At 48.6% G+C, this 21737-nt stretch overlaps 10 protein-coding genes across 10 annotated transcripts; 3 read left to right on the forward strand and 7 right to left on the reverse strand.

Annotated features, from left to right (window-relative positions):
• Window positions 1-1094: 1094 nt before the first annotated feature.
• N7500_001491 (uncharacterized protein) lies at window positions 1095-4516 on the forward strand (the record flags this gene model as incomplete). Its single annotated transcript, XM_056672637.1, has 7 exons — window positions 1095-1178; window positions 1235-1252; window positions 1316-1337; window positions 1412-1568; window positions 1635-1734; window positions 1791-2438; window positions 2492-4516. The coding sequence occupies 7 exons, from the start codon at window positions 1095-1097 to the stop codon at window positions 4514-4516; spliced, it is 3054 nt and encodes a 1017-aa protein (XP_056536156.1).
• Window positions 4517-5243: 727 nt separating this feature from the next.
• On the reverse strand, window positions 5244-6224 carry N7500_001492 (F1F0 ATP synthase subunit 5; the record flags this gene model as incomplete). Its single annotated transcript, XM_056672638.1, has 4 exons — window positions 5244-5357; window positions 5415-5504; window positions 5576-5890; window positions 6063-6224. The coding sequence occupies 4 exons, from the start codon at window positions 6222-6224 to the stop codon at window positions 5244-5246; spliced, it is 681 nt and encodes a 226-aa protein (XP_056536157.1).
• Window positions 6225-6964: 740 nt separating this feature from the next.
• N7500_001493 (Mob1/phocein family protein) lies at window positions 6965-7973 on the reverse strand (the record flags this gene model as incomplete). The annotated part of the gene is made up of 4 exons (XM_056672639.1): window positions 6965-7206; window positions 7268-7401; window positions 7452-7545; window positions 7598-7973. The coding sequence occupies 4 exons, from the start codon at window positions 7971-7973 to the stop codon at window positions 6965-6967; spliced, it is 846 nt and encodes a 281-aa protein (XP_056536158.1).
• A 529-nt stretch (window positions 7974-8502) lies between these two features.
• On the reverse strand, window positions 8503-11129 carry N7500_001494 (putative intracellular protein transport protein (Sat1); the record flags this gene model as incomplete). The annotated part of the gene is made up of 3 exons (XM_056672640.1): window positions 8503-9383; window positions 9437-10519; window positions 10583-11129. The coding sequence occupies 3 exons, from the start codon at window positions 11127-11129 to the stop codon at window positions 8503-8505; spliced, it is 2511 nt and encodes an 836-aa protein (XP_056536159.1).
• A 390-nt stretch (window positions 11130-11519) lies between these two features.
• On the reverse strand, window positions 11520-12398 carry rrg9 (mitochondrial ribosome assembly protein RRG9; the record flags this gene model as incomplete). Its single annotated transcript, XM_056672641.1, has 1 exon — window positions 11520-12398. One exon carries the CDS (start codon window positions 12396-12398, stop codon window positions 11520-11522), a length of 879 nt encoding a protein of 292 aa, XP_056536160.1.
• A 1516-nt stretch (window positions 12399-13914) lies between these two features.
• N7500_001496 (uncharacterized protein) lies at window positions 13915-14475 on the reverse strand (the record flags this gene model as incomplete). The annotated part of the gene is made up of 2 exons (XM_056672642.1): window positions 13915-14217; window positions 14281-14475. 2 exons carry the CDS (start codon window positions 14473-14475, stop codon window positions 13915-13917), a joined length of 498 nt encoding a protein of 165 aa, XP_056536161.1.
• A 732-nt stretch (window positions 14476-15207) lies between these two features.
• On the reverse strand, window positions 15208-16728 carry N7500_001497 (UbiD family decarboxylase; the record flags this gene model as incomplete). The annotated part of the gene is made up of 1 exon (XM_056672643.1): window positions 15208-16728. The coding sequence occupies one exon, from the start codon at window positions 16726-16728 to the stop codon at window positions 15208-15210; it is 1521 nt and encodes a 506-aa protein (XP_056536162.1).
• A 371-nt stretch (window positions 16729-17099) lies between these two features.
• N7500_001498 (UbiX family flavin prenyltransferase) lies at window positions 17100-17738 on the forward strand (the record flags this gene model as incomplete). The annotated part of the gene is made up of 1 exon (XM_056672644.1): window positions 17100-17738. The coding sequence occupies one exon, from the start codon at window positions 17100-17102 to the stop codon at window positions 17736-17738; it is 639 nt and encodes a 212-aa protein (XP_056536163.1).
• A 1224-nt stretch (window positions 17739-18962) lies between these two features.
• Window positions 18963-20003, forward strand: N7500_001499 (ClpP/crotonase-like domain-containing protein; the record flags this gene model as incomplete). The annotated part of the gene is made up of 4 exons (XM_056672645.1): window positions 18963-19066; window positions 19117-19367; window positions 19442-19825; window positions 19894-20003. 4 exons carry the CDS (start codon window positions 18963-18965, stop codon window positions 20001-20003), a joined length of 849 nt encoding a protein of 282 aa, XP_056536164.1.
• A 426-nt stretch (window positions 20004-20429) lies between these two features.
• Window positions 20430-21164, reverse strand: N7500_001500 (acyl-CoA thioesterase; the record flags this gene model as incomplete). The annotated part of the gene is made up of 4 exons (XM_056672646.1): window positions 20430-20484; window positions 20561-20875; window positions 20933-20983; window positions 21091-21164. 4 exons carry the CDS (start codon window positions 21162-21164, stop codon window positions 20430-20432), a joined length of 495 nt encoding a protein of 164 aa, XP_056536165.1.
• Window positions 21165-21737: the final 573 nt, after the last annotated feature.

Raw genomic sequence — 21737 nt, forward strand, 5'->3', positions numbered from 1 at the left:
TAAGTAGATTACGAAAAGAGTTGCGTATACACAAAGTCAAGCAAATAAGCGACGATTAGAAACTACGTACCATATTTAAAAGTCATTTACCGCTATTATACAACACTTGGGCAGCCCCATGGAGCAAGCATCTAGATTTCATCTGTGACCTGGCCAGTCCGGGGTTGGCGAGTCGACGAGAACTAGTGGAGATCAGATATGGTGGAGCTAGGGTAGGGCCCCCAGTTTCATTTCCCTTCTCCTCGATTTCATGGGTCTTTCCAGTCTCCACGATGCGTTTGAATTCTACCAAAATTGTTGTAGTCGCTTATGCGGCCTTGTGATATTCGGTGGTTTTTTTTCATATTGGTTTTTTTTCATAATCTTCCTATATACCACCGTAGAGGTAATGATTTTATGGTTGTCTCTTCGCTTCTAGCATATGATCAGCCAAAACGCATCAATTGCGCAACCCCATCTTTCCATAGATAAGCTGGATACCTTTGAGTCGAACCACATAGCAATTATATACCTAATGGTGATCCCATGACTTACCTGGATTTCGGCGATATTCTGAGTTTTAAATGGCTTTGGATATGCAGGTAAATGCCACCTCACCGAGCTAGGATCAGCTTGAATGTCTCAGGTTCAGTGCATTGCAGATGTGCATGTACAACGTACATGTAGGTACTACAAACGGTGAGGGAGATAAGGCCTGATATCAACTCTCGGCGCTCGGACTCTAGTTCTACCTACCGAGGTGCTCTGGGTAATTCCCAATGGGAGATAAGCTGAGGCCATATATTCCGGTAATATTCATAATAGATCATATTAATTCTCATAGGAAGATAACCAAATTAATATCCGATGAGATTTTTCTAGCAAAACAAGGATCTGCCCAGGTGTGCAGCATCCAGGCCCGAGCCGAATCCATTCCTACCAATCAGCATTGCTCATTCAAAATCCCAGGGAATCCACCTCTGCTCGACCTGGTTCACGTCATAGTCCAGCCCACCTCCCCCAGGTTGGCACGGACTCGGATTCCCCCTCCTTTTTTTTTTTTTTTTACTTCTCTTCTCTTCTTCCTTTTGCAACTCACATTTTTCTGCGCAATCATGGTTTTACTCGATGGGAAAGAAGTCATTACAGAGGAGGAGAAGCGCCTGAAGGAAGACCGTAAGAGAACAAAGTATTGGAAGGTAAGATCCCACCTGGGTGGAGCTTGTAAGACATCCATGCTAACTGAAGAAAACAGCGTTGGGGACCGTATGTGGTAAGTTGAGGCCAACGATAGCTCGGAGCCATGCTGGCAGTGCTAAAAGTTATTGCATTGTAGGCGGAGAGACAGTGGGCCACAGGTGAGAGCTTGCAATACCGAGACCGAGATCATATTGAGAACTAGCCGACTAATGTCCGCTTTTTCGTGCTATAGTGAGAGAGGATTACAGTGAAGATGGCGACGCCTGGAGCTACTTCACCCACGATCACGCAAGATCGAGAACGTTCCGTTGGGGTGAAGATGGCATTGCCGGTGTATCTGATACACACGGTATACAGAACATTGCCTTTGCATTCTGGAATGGCGAAGAGTAAGTCGAGTTTGGGCCTGATTGCCGTGGCTCCACTTCCCCACATGAAATCTGACCAGAGTGCAGTGACTTCCTAAAGGAACGCCTGTTCGGGTTGTCAAACCCTCAGGGTAATCATGGCGAGAGTGTCAAGGAGGCGCACTTCCATGTGGATAACACCCCGACGGTAAGCTCTATAGATTCACCTCGTTCACTGCGGGCAATGCTGACCCTGGACTATAGCATTCTTACATGAAATTCCTCTACAAATACCCCCAGAGAAAGTTCCCCTATCAAGACCTCGTCGATGAGAACGCAAAGCGCTCACGCTTGGAGAAAGAGTATCAGATCCTTGATACTGGTATCTTCGATGATAATCGCTACTGGGATATCTACATCGAGACTGCCAAGGACGCCGATGATGAGGAAGAATTGAACTTCCGTGTCATTGCATATAACCGTGGCCCCGAGCCTGCTCATCTGCACATCATCCCTCACGTCTGGTTCCGAAACACGTGGGCCTGGGGCGACGAGAAGCAAAAGAAAAAGCCATCCATCAAGAGAGAGGGTCCATTGGTAGCCAAATCAAACCACAGCAAAATTGGCGAGCGATATGTCTCGTTTGCGCCATCGCCCCCGGTGGGGTCTAGCGATGAAGATATCCAGCCTCAGATGATGTTCACCGAGAATGAAACTAACAACAAGGTGCTGTGGGGTACTGAGAACCAGACACCCTATGTCAAAGACGCATTCCACCGCCACATCGTCCAGGAAGAAAAGGATGCCATCAACCCAGACGAGGAAGGTACCAAGTTCGCTGCCTGGTACGCCTTCAACAACGGCGAGGGAGTTCCCCCGGCGAATGCGCCGTGGTCCGTTTCAAGATGTCCCGTAAGAAGGAAGAATTCGTTGATGAAGAAGTTCTGGATGATGTTGTTGAACAGCGTCGCGCTGATGCGGATGACTTCTACTACCACCTCAACCCTCTCCCAATGACCGACGATCTCCGCAACATCCAGCGTCAAGCATTCTCCGGAATGATGTGGTGCAAACAGTACTACAACTTTGTCTGGGATCAATGGGCCAATGGTGACCCAGCTGAAGTTCCTCCTCCGCCGGGCCGGAAGGGCATTCGTAATGAACAGTGGCGTCATCTGTACATCGACGACATCCTGTCCATGCCAGACTCTTGGGAGTACCCATTCTTCGCTGCGTGGGACACTGCATTCCACTGTATCCCACTGGCCATGATGGATCCCGATTTTGCAAAGAAGCAACTCGACCTACTCACTCGTGAGTGGTACATGCACCCGAACGGTCAGCTGCCTGCTTACGAGTGGAACTTTGGCGATGTGAATCCTCCCGTGCATGCATGGGCTGTGTTCCGCACGTTCAAAATTGAGCGGAAGATGTACGGGCGACAGGATTTGGACTTCCTGGAACGTGTTTTCCAAAAGTTGCTGCTCAACTTCACCTGGTGGGTGAACCGCAAGGACTCCGGTGGCAAAAATGTGTTTGAGGGTGGCTTTTTGGGACTCGATAACATCGGTCTGTTTAATCGCTCGGAGCCATTGCCCACTGGCGGTGTGCTTGAGCAAGCTGATAGCACTGGCTGGATGGCCTTCTACTGTCTGACCATGCTCAACATCGCCTTGGAGCTGGCCAAGCATCGTCGCACATACGAAGACATTGCATCCAAGTTCTTCGAGCACTTTTTGCTGATCAGTGATGCAATGACCTTCCGTTCGGGCGATGACACTATCCAGTCCCTCTGGAACGAAGAAGACAGCTTTTACTACGATGCCATCTCCTACGGCGGACCATGGACTCAGCAGCTACCCATCAGATCTCTCGTCGGTTTGATCCCGCTGTACGCAGTTCTCACCCTAGAGCCTGAGCTCATCAACCAATTCCCCTCGTTCAAACGACGAGTAGAGTGGTTTATCGAGAACAAGCCCGACATAGCTGAGCGCAACATCGCCAGCATGAAGAACCGCGGTAAAGACGACCGACTGCTCCTAGCCCTAGTCAGCAAAGACCGTCTCATCAAGATCCTCGAGCGAATGCTCGACGAAACAGAGTTCCTCTCCGAGCACGGTATCCGCTCCATGTCCAAGTTCCACCAAGAAAACCCCTACTCCATGGACGTCAACGGCCAAACCTTCAAAGTCGGCTACGTCCCCGGCGACTCCGACTCCTCCCTCTTCGGCGGAAATAGCAACTGGCGCGGCCCCATCTGGCTCTGCGTCAACTTCCTCCTCGTCGAGTCCCTCCTCCGCTTCCACATGTTCTACGGCGACTCCCTTCAAGTCGAATGTCCCAAGGGCTCAGGCGATTACATGCATCTCGGACACGTAGCAGAAGAACTACAGCACCGCATGCAGCACCTCTTCGCCCGCAACGACGAAGGCCGTCGCGCCGTCAACGCCGGCTCCGACCTGCTCGATTTCGACGAGCACTGGAAAGACAATCTCTGGTTCCACGAGTTCTTCGACGGCGACAGCGGACGTGGACTGGGAACATCTCACCAGTGCGGATGGACAGGCCTAATCGCCAAAATCATCCACGACACTGGTGTCAACTGTCGTCTGCCACAGACGCCGCGGTCACCCTTCGCCGCGGCATCGCACTACTTCGACGACATCTTCTCGCGTTCCGGACGACCGCGCGGCTCGAACCGCCCGTCTATCCGTCGCTCGTCGACTACCCGTTCCATCGGAAACCGTAGTGACTTCTACTCTGGTGCTGTCACGCCAGCTGCGACGGACTTGGATGATGACGGTGAGAGCCGTGGTCCTAGTCGGCTGGGCAGTCGTAGGGGTAGCACTGCAGATCCCGATGACCAGGATCATGTGGACCACTATGTGGAGAGTCAGTTGCAGCGGGTGCGCAGCTCTGCATCGATTGCTGCATATGAGGATGAGTTTGAGACGAAGGCTGAGAAGGCTGAAGAGAATGGGCAGAACTGATCGTCTTGATACAGCTTTGATGTTGTCATCTTTTGCATCTCATTCTTCCATTTGAATTTGCCTTGCACTTAAGCATCCCTTTCTCCTTCCTCTTCTCTTCTGGTAATTTTCCTATTTTCCTTTTGGACACGATTATAACGATCTTGTTGTCTGTGGTTACTTGCGATTGCCTTTTTGTTTCCTTGCTTACACGTGTTGCATCTGCCATCTATTGTTTACAACCTATTCCATACATACATTTCTCGGAGTATTATCTTGATTTATAGTGCATTTGATAGCGAAGTAAACATTTCATTCAAACAGAGGAACCTACCCGTTCATCTTGGATCAACCCGGTAAGGTAAATATGTATATAAGTAGAGGAGTTCTCAAAAACTAGTAGTCATCACACAGATTGACCAGCGATCAGAATGGCACACCAACTCTACGCAATATGGAAGACAGGCAAACACCAAGGCAAGCAGGTTGGGGGATAAGAGATACTATCAACCCGCTGGATCAAGATGTCCACCATACCTTTTTTTTTTTGAAGACTCAAGTAAACACCAAGTATAAGAGATCAATAATGGATGAATTTGTGCAATTGACAAGTAATTCGAACAAAACAAAATGAAGGTCGAAAAGGAAACTCTTGGAATCCTTCTTTCCACCTACAAACGCTACCGTTCATCCGGGACGATATGCTATAGTCTAACCATCCCCTCAAAACGCAGAGGCTAATTTACATTTACAAAGCATCGGAAAGAGCCTTGTTCATCTTGGCGATCTTGGAAGAAACGCTGAGGTCAACGGTGCGGTCACCGATCTCAACGACAAGTCCACCAACGAGGTCGGGGTTGACCTGATGAATAGTTAGTAAAAAGAGACAAAACAAGGTATTTCATCGATGAGAACGCACCTTGGCAACAACCTTGAGCTTCTTGCCCTGGCTGAACTGAGACTTGGCAACAGCCTTCTCGAGACGGGAGAGGGTCTTGGCATCGAGCTCCTAGAGACAAAGTTTTAGCTTTTATACCCTTCTTTCGTTTGCGACCTGAGCACAGCTCATAGAATCCGTACCTGAGCACTGGTGATGTTGAGATCGATCTCGCCGCGGTGAGCACCCATCAGGGTAGCGAACTTCTCACAGACACCCTCGAGGGCACCGAGACGGTTGTTCTCAGCGAGAGTCTCAAGGAAGTTCTGGATGATACCGGCCTTGTCGGCACCGGCGACCTTAGTGAGCTCAGCGACGATAGACTTCTTGTCAGCGACGGTGAGCATAGGAGCGCCGAGGATAGAGACGAGCTTCTTGTCAGCCTTGATGGCATCGCCGAGGGTAGCGACAGCACGGGCAGTCTGGTCGAGAGCAGCGGACTTGGCGGAAGCGGTGTACTAATGAACGACAAGGTCAGAATTCAATATTCATCCCGGACATGGTTCGAGTTGCAGATGAGGATTTGCAGATTGTTTTGAGTGAACGAGTGTGGGAGGGGTCGGGGAAAGACGGGACAAGGTTCGCAGCGAACCAGAGTCGCGACAAGGCCGAAGCAATGGAGGTGCATACCAGAGCAGAGGCGTAGGTGCCATCAACACCGAACAGGGCGACGGGAGCGCGGGTCTCCTGGGCCGGGGTGGCATAGGACCTGATGCCGTTAACGGCGGCGGTGCGAGGAACGGAGAACTGGGTGGCACGCAGGCCAGCGCGGGCGAAGCGAGCGGACATCATTGTGCAATTGGCTGGAGGAGGGCCTCGAGGAGGGAGGAGGGACACAGAGGGTTGGATGGGGAGGTGATATCGACGTTCCGAGTGCTTGCTTCGTCAAGGATGCAAGGTTGAGACCTCCGGGCCGAATGTTCCCGTGGTCACGTGGACGCACAGAAGGGGGTGTCACGTGCATTCATGATTGCTTGGCGGCTTCAACGTGTCTTTGACGTGTTTGGAAGACCACCACATATACCACAATTTGTTTTAATTTGCGAAAATCTTGGGGTTATATCAGAACAGTCGACTCGGATCATGTATGACTTTGAAAATACGCTCGAGGTTTGGGATGATCTACATACTCAGACCAAAAGATTACATCGAAGTCCAGTTCCGTTACGACTAAGGGCATAAACAGGCCTTGACGGTGGTGTAACTATGGCAATTGGTTTACTCTTGTGCTGATTGCAGGAACATGGTAGTATATGATCTCACCTCGACATTGCCTACGCTGCCATAGACTGCCATGGACTGGCTACGCGATAATCATAGAAATGCCCTCTTGACAAAAATAAAATCCTATCATATCCATGAATTCATCGTTGCGGTGTTCGCGTCAGGTCAAACCCCAAACGCCAAGATCCCAAGCTATAATACTTCATGCATGCACCACCCGAAACGCCATTGAGAAATCCTTTCCGTAGCCCCCAACTGCGGATATCAGATGCAAAACACAATGACTACCCATTTTCCCGATTCAACCCTTAGTCGCTGCGTAACATACTTTCCACCAGATCACCAAGCGGTCCCCAGAAATCCTTCCCACTGGCCAGCTTGTGTTCATCGATGAACAAGACATAGTGCTTGAAGCTAGTATTGAGGTGAGGCTCGAGACCAAGGTGCACTACCACTGGGTAGTGGTGGCAGTAGATATGGGCGTAGACACGGTATAGACGCTTGAAGATCTGACGGAGAAGACTGGGGAAGGTCTTTGGGAATGGGACACCTGGGAGGGAAACACGGGTGAGCAGTAGATCTACTAGTGATACATGATTCCTGAGACATACCAATGCGGCTAGGGAACATCTGTTCGTTATCGACATTGCTCTGAACCCAGCTCATCAAGTGTTCAATGTATTCTGGGGCCGACATCTTGGTTGGGCGCTTGAAATTCTCCGAGTCTTGCCAGAGGTATTCGAACCTATCCATTTGTAAGCTGGTGGTCAACAATCTGCCAAGGAACTAACATACTCATCTGTAGCCTTCATCTCAGGACATGTCTGCGGTGAGCAGAATTCAGTTATTGACCCGTAGAGAAGGTTGATCTGGTTGTAGAAGTCGACGACTAGATCAAAACATTAGTAAAGACCCCCATTGTGACTCAATACATGTCTTACTATTGACGGCGAGCCATTCATTCTGATCTTCGCCTTCCGGCAGCTTCACGGCCTTGCGCAAGCTACCACTACCAAGCGTGGCTTCGGCGAACTGTCGTAGCTGATAACTGCTCGTGCCCTTGGCGGCCGAGCGGGGCTTGAAAGGGGCGCGTGTGCGTGCATTGCTGGGAGGAGTTAGTCCAAGACAGCCTTGTTTTAGTGCGCGCACGTCCGGCGACAGGTAGGATGGGGGCTCCGAGAGGGGGTTGTGGGAAGTGCGAGTAGTCTGATTCAGGGCGGAAGGGCTGATAACAGAAGGGAAGTGTGATTGCGGGGAGAGTGAGGCATCCACAGGGCAAGGGAAATGAGCAACGGGAGGAGTAGCGGGGACAGACATGGTGGTGATGAACGAAGACATAATTTCTCAGGGTTCGAGAAATAAGTATTCCCTTTCGGCAGGGGTGTATTTTGGCGGGGTTTGCGCTGATCGCGATGTGCCTGCATTCCCATGTTAGATATTCGTTGCTGTCGATGATTTGGGGAATTTCATTAGAAGTGCGGATGTACTGACGTGCAGACAATGCCAATGTAGTGTACCTGACAAAGGTTCTGGATGATACGTATGAGGGGAATGCGCAAGGAGAGAGATGTAATCGGGTTTCAGCTCCCCAAATTCGTGAAGTGAGATTCGATCCGTTGATCACGTTGCCCCAGTTACCGCATCTACGTCACATCTATAAGATATATTTCAGATGTATGGGACCAATTCATTCAATTTTAAGATCAATTATACATGGGAATCCAGAGCCTGAGGCCTATATTTGCGGGAGATTCTCCCTCGATGGCACAAGGAATATTTAAATGAAAATCGAGCCTAACCTGCACGGCAGGCAGGCACATGTGTACACCCACAGAAATCTAGACTTCTAGATCGGGTAGCCTTCATTCTCTTCAGGTAGTCGTTCGCGAACAGTCTCTCCATACACAGTTAGCGGGATGGCGATCTCAAAGGATTCACAGTTCAGATGCTCCATGGCGGAAAGCATAGTGCCGCGATCATCCGACGACAAAGCCTCGAGTAAGCGGATGCCCGAAGGTTGGGTCCCTTGCTCGCCTCGAACACTGGATGTCACAAACTCGAATCGCAGCTCCCAATCGAGAGTTACACCGCTCGTCAAGATCGAAGGTGTGGCTGTGATGGGGATAGCTGGGCTGAAAGCCACTCGGGTGGCATGAAGTGTGTTCTCGAACAAAGAAGCATGGATACGCCTCGTGGTTCGGTGAATGCTGGCATTTGACCGAATGGCCAAATTAGGGGTGACCTTTTCGGACGTCTCTAGAGAGGCACGTACAGCGTAGCATGGAATATTGGCCTCTCCAAAATCCATAGTGGCGATAATAGTCTCTCCAAGTCGGTGAACTGGTCGGTTCAATACGACCACTGCGATACGTTTACCTTCACGGGCAATCTCAAACCGATTGGGGCTACGGCGAGAGTTCGCCGCCTGGTTGCTGCGAAGGATAGCAAAGTCGATGACATCCTTCGAAGTAAGCAACTGGGGTAATCCTTCGACGCTAGGTCGTCTCGAGGGAGTAGCACCAGGTGGGAAGAGTGTGTTGGAACGCGCACGTTGCTCCAAAATTTCATCCACAAAACCAAGGAAGTCGGCCGCGGAATGGTGAGATTTGCTCACACTTTGGTTTTTTGTTGCCACAGGCATCGCTGGCCCGACCTTTTGCACCTTTGCTTCGTCCCGTAGAAGTACATAAGGTGACATCAAGTCATGCCCAAGGATATCTCCTTTTTCTATAAAAACGTAAGACCTCGGGATGGAAGGAAAAATGAAGAATGTGACTTACCATTCACACCACTGAAAACGCGGAAGGGTATATTGATACGGTTGACCTTTTGGGGCTCGTTAGGCCCGCTAGGCCGCTGAGTTCCAATGACCAAATTATACGAGATCTTAATTGCTTTCCCTTTGTGGCTCGCCGGGAGTCCTTTGGGAAGAGCAAACGAAAAAGAATATGACTGTTCCTCCCCTGGGGCCAGTCGGAGGTCAACAAAAAGCAGCGACTGGGAGGTGGACAACAACGGAATTGATCTCGACGAAGTAACGCCACGCATTTCTCGTAGACCGTCCAATTCATTATTTGAAAGGAGACCACTAATGGATTCCTCGATAGTGTTCCATTTGAGTGCGCCCCAGAACCCACCAGTTTTACGTGGTCGCTCGGCTGTTGTCGTTGGGCGGCCAGGAAGTCCACCTGAACCCGGTTGACCACCAACAACTCCCTTTCGCTTGACTTCGTCAAAAGCTGACTGGTTCACCAGTGAGCCATCGACCGTGAATGATGCGCTTACCTGCGCATAGCCCATCAGCAGCGCCTGGCTGTTGGAGGATTTGGAGGGAGATAGAACTACGCTTGAATGATGCCGCGCATGCCGCATAGAAGGGGGAGCTCGAGCACCCTGTACAGAATAATTTGTGTATTCGGACCCGAGGGTCTCGGTCGATTGGTCGCTGATGGAGTAAAATTCCCCGCTGCTCCGGCTGCTCCCATTCACGCTTGTGGCTGATATAATTCGGGTCAGTTGTTGGTGCGCCGGTCCAGTCAGACCCTGAGCGTCTCTGACAGCAGACCTTCCTCCGGTCGATGCTGTACCGTTTGTTGTCGCCGACTTTGGAGATGGAGTGCGCATGGTGCGATTGTTGGTTGAATCAGTCGAAGGAGTGGCCGGAAACTTAAAATCGAGGGGAGGCGGTTGGGGCCGCCGTGAAGGTCGACGCAATGGCTCTGTTGCACCTATTGGACTAGTCGCTAAGGAACCTGGGCGGCTGGCTCGCCCCAAGTGAGAGGTATCAACTTTCAGGCTGCCGTTGGGGTGCTCACTAGGAGCCTCTGTCAGTGGAAATGGAAAGGCATGAGAGGGAGCTCTCGCTGGTAAGAGACAGTCATTAGCTGAAGAGCCCTATACACATATTCGCACTGTGCATCATCTACCTTTTTTGTAAGAATCCTCGTAGCTATTGTTCCTTCGCGGCATAACCTGGAGACTCGCCGACCGCCCATGACCCCTGGCTGGTTGGTGCCGATTGTAATTGTGCGGGGACGGCGTCGGATCGGCCTGACCTTCGCTATCAATGGAGAGGATAGAAACGGATCGTTTGTGGCTGTGACCCGATTGCCATGCTCGCGGTGTAGAGGGACCGCTGTTAGGAGGAAAGCTATGGGAGCCGCCGACCAACGGAGAGCTCAGGGACGAGGCTGTCCGGTGATAAGGCTTTCGTTGTGAGCTGGTGGAATATGATCGCCGACTAGCAAACAGAGCCTGGGGTGATTTGAAACCGAAGAAAGAGTCCGAATTCGAGTGAGGTGTGTGATTCGCGACTCGAGAGATCTTCCGTGAATGTTGACCTCCTTCACCCGCATTATTGGCATCGGCGCTCGTATCGGCCACGTTCTTGAATGTTATAGTACACTCAACATCCTCTCCTGCAAATATAGTCTGGTCCTTCCATTTCACGAAGACTTGGATGTTGGATGGCATGGCGGTTGTGTCAGCATGTGGGCTGCAGTTCGAGGGGGCCAAGGCCTGGGGGGAATTGCCGGCACGATGAACTGTAGTTAGGTCGAAGCTTGGTAAAATACGCCAACACTAGCATCCTGTCAACCCCAATGAACCATCCTGGTTGTAGAGTTGAGGATGTGTTGCCGAGAGAGTTGCGTGGCGATGATATCCTTGCTGCTAGCTCCGCCCCGAACTACGGGCTAAATGACATATGATACCCACCCTATCCTACAATCCAATACTACATCGATATTGAGTAGATACATGTTGTTTATTCCCGATAATTGATATGAAAATGCCAAAGGTTATATTATTTATTGTACAGGTGCGAATTGAAACTATCTAACACAGTATAATTCACACAGACGACTATCTTCGCTCGCGATTGTTGTCATCATACAGCACGTGGAAGTCTGAGAGGGGCCGCGTGCGATTAGTCGAAGGGCGAAGACCAAGTTCAGCCATGCGACTCCAGATTCTATCGTGTCGATTCTCCCATCGCTTGCGTCGACTCTCCATCTCGTCCTCTGATGGGCGCCATTTGCTCTTCAAAATTCGGCGAATGGCTTCCGGGGACATCTCAAACTCCTCCGCAAGGACAGCGGTCGTGAATTGTTCGGGGGCCTTAGCGTGAAGATGACGAATTCCGTCGAGGGCATCAGGCGAGAGCTTCTTGGGAGGGTTCCAACCACCGACGAACTTCTTCTTTAAAGCCGATTTTTGCACTTGCCAAGCCTCAGGCTTTCTCTTGCCCCCTTTCTCTGAGAACTGTTTCGATTTTTCGGCTCTTTCTTGCCAACGCTGGCGAGGTTCCTTGTCGGCCTCCCTGCGAGCCTCGTTGCGGAAAGTTCTGCGTTCTCTGTCCGTTCTTCCTTTGCTATTTTCTGAACTCCCTCGCTGGTCCCTAGGAGGAGTTTTATGATCCTTCCATCCGCCTTTCTTGCCGAAGGAATCGTAATCTTTCTTCTTCGGTGTTTTGGGTTGAGAAGGCACAGTATCGTCGGCGACGGCCGGGATTTCAGGGGCTGCAGGCGACGGTTGATCACTCTGGGACTCACGCAAGCGCATCATTGAGCTGAAGGATCGTTGAAGCCGGATATTCGAAGAGAAAAGAGGACCATAGGCGGGCTGTCGGTGATAGGGGTTTATTGAAGAAACGCTCAAGTTACTGGCGAACTGAGAGCGGAAAACATTGCGCAGAACGGCAGGCAGGGCCAGCCTTGATGAAGCAGCACATTTGATGGCCATATTAGAAGTCCGCTGCAATGGAATAAGAGGAAGTAGTGAGGAAAGTAAAGCTGACAATGGATAAATGCGAGATCTTGATGTTCAGCGAGAGGAAAATATCCGGTGGCGATAAGAAAACAAGCGATAAGATTACCAACCTTCCAAGGAAATCGAGTTAGTGGCCTGAGAAATATGGCATTACAGCTCTACATTCATCAACTTCCATTTTCCGAGTTCTGTATACTTATCTCATACAAGCCTGGCTTAACACTAACTGGCTCCAGCTGAATTGGATTATATGGAGGATCGTTACGTCTTGGAAGACACTGCGTGTTAGAAGTATCCCAACATGAACAGTCATCTTCTTGTGCGGCCTTCTGATGTCCACTGTGCCCTATATCTACCTACACCGATGATCCCCACGAAATCAACTCAAGTCCAGGAGATTCTAGATGATATACCAGGCGGATAACAAGGACATAAAATTAGATGATTGCTGACCCCTAGTCCTGGTTCGATTGCGGTCTTTATCCAAAATATATATATAGTTGGCGGATAAGAGTCAGTATGTATCATGTCACAGCGTTGATCGATCTTCCAATATCCGCACTCGAATCGGGTTCAGATTATTCGCTGAAACAGTATCCCTCCATTCTATATTGGTTGTATCCGTGTCATAGAGTTCCAATGAAAACCGGCTAAAGGGATATGAAAGGCACAAATGAAGTTCAATACTAGCCAATTTGAAAAAGCCATATCTGTAATTAGTGACTACGGGAAAGACATGGCTGGGGTGTACGTACCTAGCTCGAATACAATTGTGATGACCTTTGCTGAAAGAGATCTTCCACTCTTTGAGTTTCTTACCTTCTTCTCCCAGCCACCGCTCGGGGCGGTAGATCTCAGGCTCGTCAAAGATCTCCGGATTAAGATTCATTGAGATTTGGCTGGTTGAGACAAATGTCTACATATTGCTTGCACCAGAGAGACTTGAGAATCATCAAGCCCGTGTCTAACTTATCCCTTCGAGTATAGATTGTAAGTCCACAGCCACACCTGCATTGAGCACAACTTTAGGTAAGAAGCCGGGAGCAGGAGGACGAAGACGAAGAGCCTCGTTTATCACAGCTCCCTATTGGATACAACCCTTAACAAATTATTTGAAGGTTGTATGATAAGATTAGCAACAAGCAGACTGACCAGATATGGTAAATTCTCCATCTGTCTCCAGTCCTTGCCCTTGATGTGCTGTTCCGACTCTTGAGGCTCTTGTTTCAGCTTTGAAAGCACATCTGGATGACTGAGAATATAGTGAAATACATGTCATAATACATACGCTGCTGTTCCCCCCCCTGCAGTCATAAAACAGATGGCCGTATTGACCAAGTATAGACCTTCGCAAAACCCGCAGAGCCCAAAGCCCAGCCAGCCCCAACCTGCTAATGAGCTGGGTTTGAAATGGGTCCCAAAAGTACCAAATAATATATCATTCCAGAAAGACATGATTCATAGTCTTTCTCAAAAATTAATCATGAGACTACTGAAACTGCAGATCCCATTCCCACTCAGCGATCTTCTGCAACCATTCCCGATCGATGATTATGTCGGTTTCTCGTGGTATTTCTGGCTGCCGGAAAAAGAGGAGGTGGAAGGGAATGATGAGGGGACCCCCTGATAGTTTGACTTCATCTGTATCGCTTTTTGAGACATCGATATGCTGGCAGTTGAGGGATTTGCCATTGACGGCATCCCATATCCACTTGTCAATACTAACCATAGGACGCCGGCGGTTGACTATGGCTGCGATCACAACATTAACATTTCCTCTGGTAGGGTCAAGCTAGAAACCAATGTCATGGCGGAGTTTTCATTGAGATTTAGAGACGGTAACTTCTAGAATCACTGTCGGCCGCTTAGGATAGCCACTTGGGAGCCTTCTTGGGCCCCAACCCATATCTGCTTGTTTTGTCACTCCACCCACGTCGATATCGACGCAAGCATAATCATGAATAGCTTTATCAAGGCTCATTTTTCGAAGGGCGCTGTCAATTGCCCTATGAACGGCAAAAGATATTTGAGTGTGTTCACCAGTAATCATCTTGACAACAAGTAATTGAGTGGCTGGGGTGAAAGATGTTCGGATCGAAAAAAACAGGGATAGTAGTAAGGCTTTCGTGATCCTGTTCGAGAATGGGGGTTGGGGAAGATGCATGTTCCTGATGGCCAGGGATGCTGTCCGAGGCGAGAAAATCTTGTTCAAAAGTGAAAGGATCGATCGAACAGGTAATGTATTCAGTGGTTTCATCTGGCTCTGGCTTCGTACTGCTAGAGGCTGTGTTGATACTGGCCATTTCACGAGATTCGCGCATTGATACGAGCAAATGTTCACGTTCAAGTGCGATTATTCGGCAAAAGTGATATTTTCATTCATAAGAATAATGTCTAACAGAGGGGGGTAGACACTCCGGATCAAGATTGTTTTGATCTAGATCGGACATTTTGCAGGATTCCTTGATGCCAATATGAATAAGAGCCTGACTCTAGAGATGCACTATCCTGACTCCGACTCTGCTCGGGGTGCTTTTCACTTTGGAAGCAGGCAAAAGCTGTGTATAAGTGGAGGGAAATAGCTGAATGACCGTGCAGATGCTCTTATTAAAAGCACGCCAATTATATAGCCCAATCTGTTGCTACGGAAATGCAAGTTTCAACAATTTGATTGGCTGTTGGCCCAAGTGATCATTCGGCAGATGTAGCGTGGGGAAGAGGAAAATAGAATTTGTACTTTGCTACATGTAATTTTCGATCGATTTTACTTCACAAAGGTCAATCACAGCGCATCAAAGCCATATTTGGTCCAGTCAGTCTCGACCTTTCTTTGAACATCAACAGGATATGAACCCTTGAAAGATCCAACCTTCCAAGGAAGGTCTTCATCAACAAACTCGCACGGAAGCATACAACATTTTAGTACCTTGTTGTTGTTGCGCTCTGGTCTTTTACCGTGCGCAACATACGGGATCAAAGGAATGTTTCCGTATTCATCAAAGAGGAACTCGCTAGTTCCGGGCTCACAGCGAGTAGCCTCTGCCCAGATTAGATCCCGAAGATCAGTAGGATCAATATCATCTCCGACTAGGAACACCTTTGGAATGTACCATCCAGGCTTTGAACCAAATACAACATGCCCTAGTTTGGTAGAAAATTCATCCATGTTGGTATTCAAGTCACGAAGCCTTTTGCGGTCGACTTGAATGGCAAACCAATGCGCATGCGATTCAAAGGGAGACCAAACCATTTGGACGGGTAGACCTGCACTTTGGCAGACGCTCAATACCTCCGCAGCTACCATCACCCCCCACACGGTGTGACTCTCTTCACTGGCTCGTCCAGTGATGCAGATGGGCAGGATTGGATCCTCACGATAAGTGATGGCATTCACTTTGAAAATCGGACACTCCTGGGTGCGTCCAGGATAGACCAAACCGTGATACTCCATCATCGGTCCTTCCGGTGCAGTCTCAGATATCGAAGCAAACCCCTCCATCACAATTTCTGCATTTGCAGGAACACGAAGACTATTTGTTTCGCATTGAACCACATCCAGCGGTTTTCCAATCAGAGCACCGATGTACCCAGCCTCATCTTCCCCCTTTGGAAGCGGCATACCACCCACCATAATGGCAGCTGGTGGAACTCCAAAACACAACGCCCATGGCATATCTTGTCCGATGGCTTTCCACTCCTCAAAAATCACTCCGATGTCTTGCTTTGAAATGATCAGTCCAACAAGTGTGCGCTTGCCGTGGATCATAGCCCGAGTGATGGACCAGTTCGTCCAAGTTCCATCCGGCTTTTGGACAATGTGCATGCCGAAAGTCTCTATAAACTTCCCACCGTCATGCTGGTGCAAAAGAGGAGTCGGAAGAGTGGTGAGATCAATTTCGTCGCCGAAGATCTTGTAATCTTTGATAGGCCCAGACTCGACTTCATTGGGAGGTAGCGGCTGAAGACCCTTTGCTTCATTAATTCTCTCAATGATTTGCTTGCCCGTTGCAGAGGAAGGTAGCCCTAGACTTTTTGCGATCCGACCAAGTCTTTGGCCAGGAACGCGGCTTAGTCCCACCGGTGCTCCCAGGATGCGGAAGAGACCGTTGCCTTTCCGACCAGTGATATTTTCGAACAAGGGTGCTTTTTCCTCGGTTTCATAGACTCTACGAGTTATTGCAGCGAGCTCCATTTCAGGGTCCACCTCGTCCTTAATAACGAGAAGGTCATTCTCGTCATCGAGCTCCTTCAGGAACTGACGCAGGTCCGCAGCGGCTTCGGAATGGTCCTGATGTGAGGTCATGTTGTGTCACAAAATAGGTAGATATCAATATGGAACAGACGGAAATTATGACTCTGGATTCTTCACCAAGTCCCTCTCTTATACAATGCCATGCTTTGCATGATATTCCGAAAGTGGAAGTCAAGTCCAGCTGACTGGAAGACGTGGCAGGATTGACATTCTTACACACCTTCACCTCCCAAGGTGTGGCATCTGAGGAACCTAATCGGGAACTGTGCATAAACTGACGTGAACATCTAAACTCTGTTCGATTTGGCAAACAAACATTTATTGGGGATATTTGGGAGTTCGTATAAACAGCTTGCTATATGTTTCAACAATTGACATCCTTTTCTTCCCTGACTTCATCCCTGGCCGTCCATTCTTTGACCATGGACCTTCTCAAGTCTCGCTTCGATCATACCGCACCCACGGAAGGTCATACTCAGCGCTCACCCCCAAGAAGAAGAATAATTGTTGCCCTCACTGGCGCAACAGGTTCTATTCTAGGGATCAAAGTCCTCATTGCACTGCGGCAGCTGAATGTGGAAACCCATCTGGTGGTCAGCAAATGGGCCGAGGCGACTACAAAATATGAAACCGACTACACCATTTCGAATATCCGAGCACTTGCAGACCACGTATACAGCACCAATGACATGGCTGCACCAATAGCCAGTGGATCATTTCGAGTTGACGGCATGATCGTCGTCCCTTGTAGTGTCAAAACATTGGCATCAATCAGCTCGGGGATCTGCGATGATCTCATTTCCCGGGCAGCAGATGTCATCCTCAAGGAGCGACGCAAGCTTGTGTTAGCCGTGAGAGAAACTCCTCTGAGCTCTATCCACCTGCGCAATATGACCACTGTAACAGAAGCTGGCGCTGTCATCTTTCCTCCGGTGCCAGCTTATTATATCAAGCCCTCATCGATAGATGACTTGATTGACCACAGTGTTGGAAGGATGTTGGATCTGTTTGATCTGGATACAGCGGGATTTGAGAGATGGACGGGGTGGAAGAAAGAGTGACATGACGTGCATGGTGACTGTTGATTATCGGCGAATATCTTGACTGCGGGGTTTCATCCGGTTTCTGTCTTGTGGATTTGCAAGTCTATGCAGATATTGGGATATTATATCCGTGAATGTGAATCCATGTCCGTAAAAGAAGGTATCGTCCAAGGGTAGGATGCTCGGAAATTTAAGCTGAGTATTTTCCGCGACTCAATAGAGACGATGTTAGGAATAGACTCGCGTAGAAGGTAAAACCAATCGCAGAATAGTATATAAAGCTGACCTGCATGAGAACACAGTGGGACGAAGACAAAAGACAAAGGACAAATGGCCCCCAAAGACCTACAAAGGACAAGAAACTATGAGCCCTGAGCTCAGTCAAGCGGCGTTGAAGTGGCAATCTATACATATGATTTCACAAACCTTGGTTTCTACTTCAACTTTGGTTGATCGGTTGATGGGGTTAAACATTACAAAATCTTCCTTCCCCGGCTCCGACTTGCAAGATGATGAAGCCTACATTGGTAGGCAAGTTCTTCTCAAGAGCGACCAAATACCGACTAGATACCGATGGCAATAACCGACTGGATATGCTCTATCATTTCTAGCGGAGTGATCTGATTTGGAAGAACCCTGGAATAGACGCCGAGACGACCACTTTGGCACCATTGGCGCCTCGCCGAGCACTATCATGGCCTAGATGCCCTCTTGCCTTTCTAGCACGCGATGTTGAAAGCATTAGGGTCTTGTGAAATTCAAGACAGCGTTCGCATCGCTTTTAGCGAGGCAAAATACCGTCGGGGGTCTTGAAACCGGATCAGTAATCAATCATCCCGTTACGGGTTTCTCACGCGCGTCGTCTTCTCCTTGGGGGCGATAAAAAATAAAAGGAAAATGCGAATTAATTGTTAAGTCATATGAAATTGGATAACCCTCTGAAATCATGATATGTTATATATATAACGAGACTGAGGAGAGTAAATAAATGAGTTACAACATAACTAGTCGCTATCCCCACCGGAAGCTCAATGATAGTCTCGTAAGCATGAAAAGGGGAAATTCAGCGATTGTCTACATTCTCCTCCTCTCAAATTCATCCTCGGTTATCCTTCAAATTAAGCCGAGGAACGAGGAATTGATTCTATAAGGACAAGGCGAAACCAAAATCTCAACACTCGAAACACCACTCATCCTTTTCCCCCTTGAGAAATTCTTTTACCTGGTGCACACCTTGTCGAGATGTCAGAGAATCCTTACACTTATTTCAGAGTCACTGTACCTGAGCCGTGGATAGCTCATGTTGAGATCCATCGGCCGGACCAGTTGAACGCAATTATCCCAGAGTAAGTTGATACCCACTTGGTTATAAGAACAAGATTCTAACATGATTGAGGTTATGGCTGGAACTGCGGACTGTTTTTGATCGTCTCTCTATAGACCCTTCAGTCCGCGCAGTGATTTTCTCAGGGTCTGGCGAACGGGCATTTTCCGTTGGCATAGATCTCAAATGGGTGTCTAAAGAGGGTTCACCGTTTATTCCTCGATCGGACGAGTATGCTGACCCCGCCAGACGTGCCGCCGCTCTCCGACACTTTGGGGTTGAGTTTCAGGAATGCATCAACAGTATCGAAAAGTGCCAGAAACGTAAGAGATCCTCTTTCGTGGAAACGAATGCACCGAGTTCAAAGTATTTATACTGACAAAATCCATCTACACAGCTGTCATTTGTGTTCTGCATGGCTTTGCACTAGGAGCGGCAGCCGACTTCTGCGCAGCTGCTGATGTTCGAATTTGCACCAAAGGCACAATATTTTGTGTCAAAGAGGTCGATATCGGGATTGCCTCTGATATCGGTATTCTCGCACGGCTGCCCAAAATTGTAGGGTCCTACACCTGGGTCAAAGATGTGACTATGACGGGCAGGAACTTCGATGCGGATGAGGCCCGTCGTGAGGGATTTGTGAGCAGCGTCCTCCCGACAAAGCAAGACGCTCTTGCAGAAGCGTTTAAGATGGCCAGGACGCTCAGCGAAAAAAGCCCAGTAGCTGTACAGACGGTCAAACATTTCTTAGACTACAGTCGAGATCGCACCGTTGCAGACGGTATGTATAAAACTTGACTCCGGCGCCTTTATGCTCGACAAGGGACACTAATGTTAAGAATTTGTTAGGTCTTCAATATCAGCTGGCGTACAACACCGCAGTGATTCAAACAAACGATGTCCCCGTTGCTATTAGGGCATTGGTGTCAAAGAAGGTACCCACTTTTGAGAAGCTCTAGTGGGGATATGAAGGCTGTGCCGCCTAGTTACGCTATTCAAATTTCAGTCGTTCGAGATGCTGCAGCTTACCAAACCTCTATCTATGTCCCTTTGTGGCTTTCAGACCGGTGTGGCGTTTTATCTTCGTCCCTTAAACCAGGACTTGCTGCAGAAGAGTTGCGTGTCTGACGCAATACGTGCGTAATAATCCAGGAACCTGCTCTCTAGCAACGGACTAAAGCTTAGGAAGCATTACTTCTACGCATAATGAGTTTGTCCTCTCAATTAGTTCCAGCGCCTGATTTTCAATTCGTTCCAGGAGATCCGCGCAAGTCGGTATCTCGTGTATTAGTCCAATTACTTGACCGGTATTCCATATCGATGCAGCAGTGAGTTTGAAGCTTTTGCTGGTAGTAAAAGAGACTGATTTCATAATCCACATCATCTTACAAAAACACTTCTTTCCCGCGCTTGCCATCTACAAGCGCCGCGATCTCTTGCCTGAATCCATGGAGAGGAGATTCAATATTATGAACAAGAGGTTTACTATAATTTAGCTGGTTTATCTTCGACATACAACTTATCAAGAGCTTGCCTTAAGGTTGCAGTCATGCCTTCTTGCGATGGTCGCCCTGTCGAGCGTTCAACAAACACATGAACACAGGTCGCCACGACCTTGACTTCGTCCACGCCCCGCTCAAAAACAGCAGCTTCATATGCCACGCTAGATTTTCCCAGCTTGTTCACGCGTAGCCCTAGCTCTGCAACTGCAGGATATGCGATCGACGAGAAGAACTCGGTATGAGCATCCACAGCGACTCCGTACATTTCAGCAGTCGGAGGATGAAAGCCACATTGTTCAATGAGGTAAGCGTATATCAAGGAGTCAACCCTGGGAATATCCTGTTAGATCACGCTTGCTATACTCATCTGCAAGAGAATTGCTTACAGGAAGCCGTAGACTGATTTGTTCATATGATCGAACATGTCGTTATCGCACCTAAGCAATACATCAGTAAATTTTGTTATCTAAATAAACGCAGTTTTCGGGGCTATGAATATGAGCTAATCAAGCTACTCGAATTGTATTATTCGAGATAAACTTACCATCGTGTTCGATAGTCGAGGTGGAAATTGTAGTCTTGGGGGCGACGCGCCTTCAAATTCTTGCCAGATTCCATGACAACGATCAGAAAGCGATGGACAAAACTTCTAATTGATGGGCTGAAAGAATTGGTTTAAATGATCCAGAAAACAGCTAGAAAACTAGCTGGTGAACCGAGGCACGTAATAATAAGCATCCTTTCGGCACATGGAGGCGAAGATGGAAATCTCCAAATTGGAGTGATGTCTCCAATTTGGAGATATCCGCATACTATCTTAGCTGTCGATCAATCTTTCTATCTTGCGATTGTGAGCTTCAGAGCAACGATCTCATGAGCAAATTTCCTATTTTTACCGAGGTCCAATTTCAGGGATATTAGTCTTGGCGAAACGGCAGTTCGGTATTGAATTGATAAGTATCATTTAAGGCAAGGCCAGATATCAACCAGAGAAGAAGATAGATCTAGTCAGAGAGGTACCGTTCTTCCAGTTCAATATTTCATGGAAGTTCTGCAAGAAATCTTTTGTATTCATGGCGCTCCCACGCTGTTCATCCATTCAACTGGGCTCTTGATTCGTCATTCTGTATATCGTTATATCCACATTGGGTTCCACATTTATGTCCGCCACGAGCGGAACACGGGCGGAAC

The sequence above is a fragment of the Penicillium coprophilum genome (genome assembly GCF_028826855.1).
Source record: "Penicillium coprophilum strain IBT 35676 chromosome Unknown utg000002l_segment0_segment0, whole genome shotgun sequence".
Classification (NCBI taxonomy): domain Eukaryota; kingdom Fungi; phylum Ascomycota; class Eurotiomycetes; order Eurotiales; family Aspergillaceae; genus Penicillium; species Penicillium coprophilum.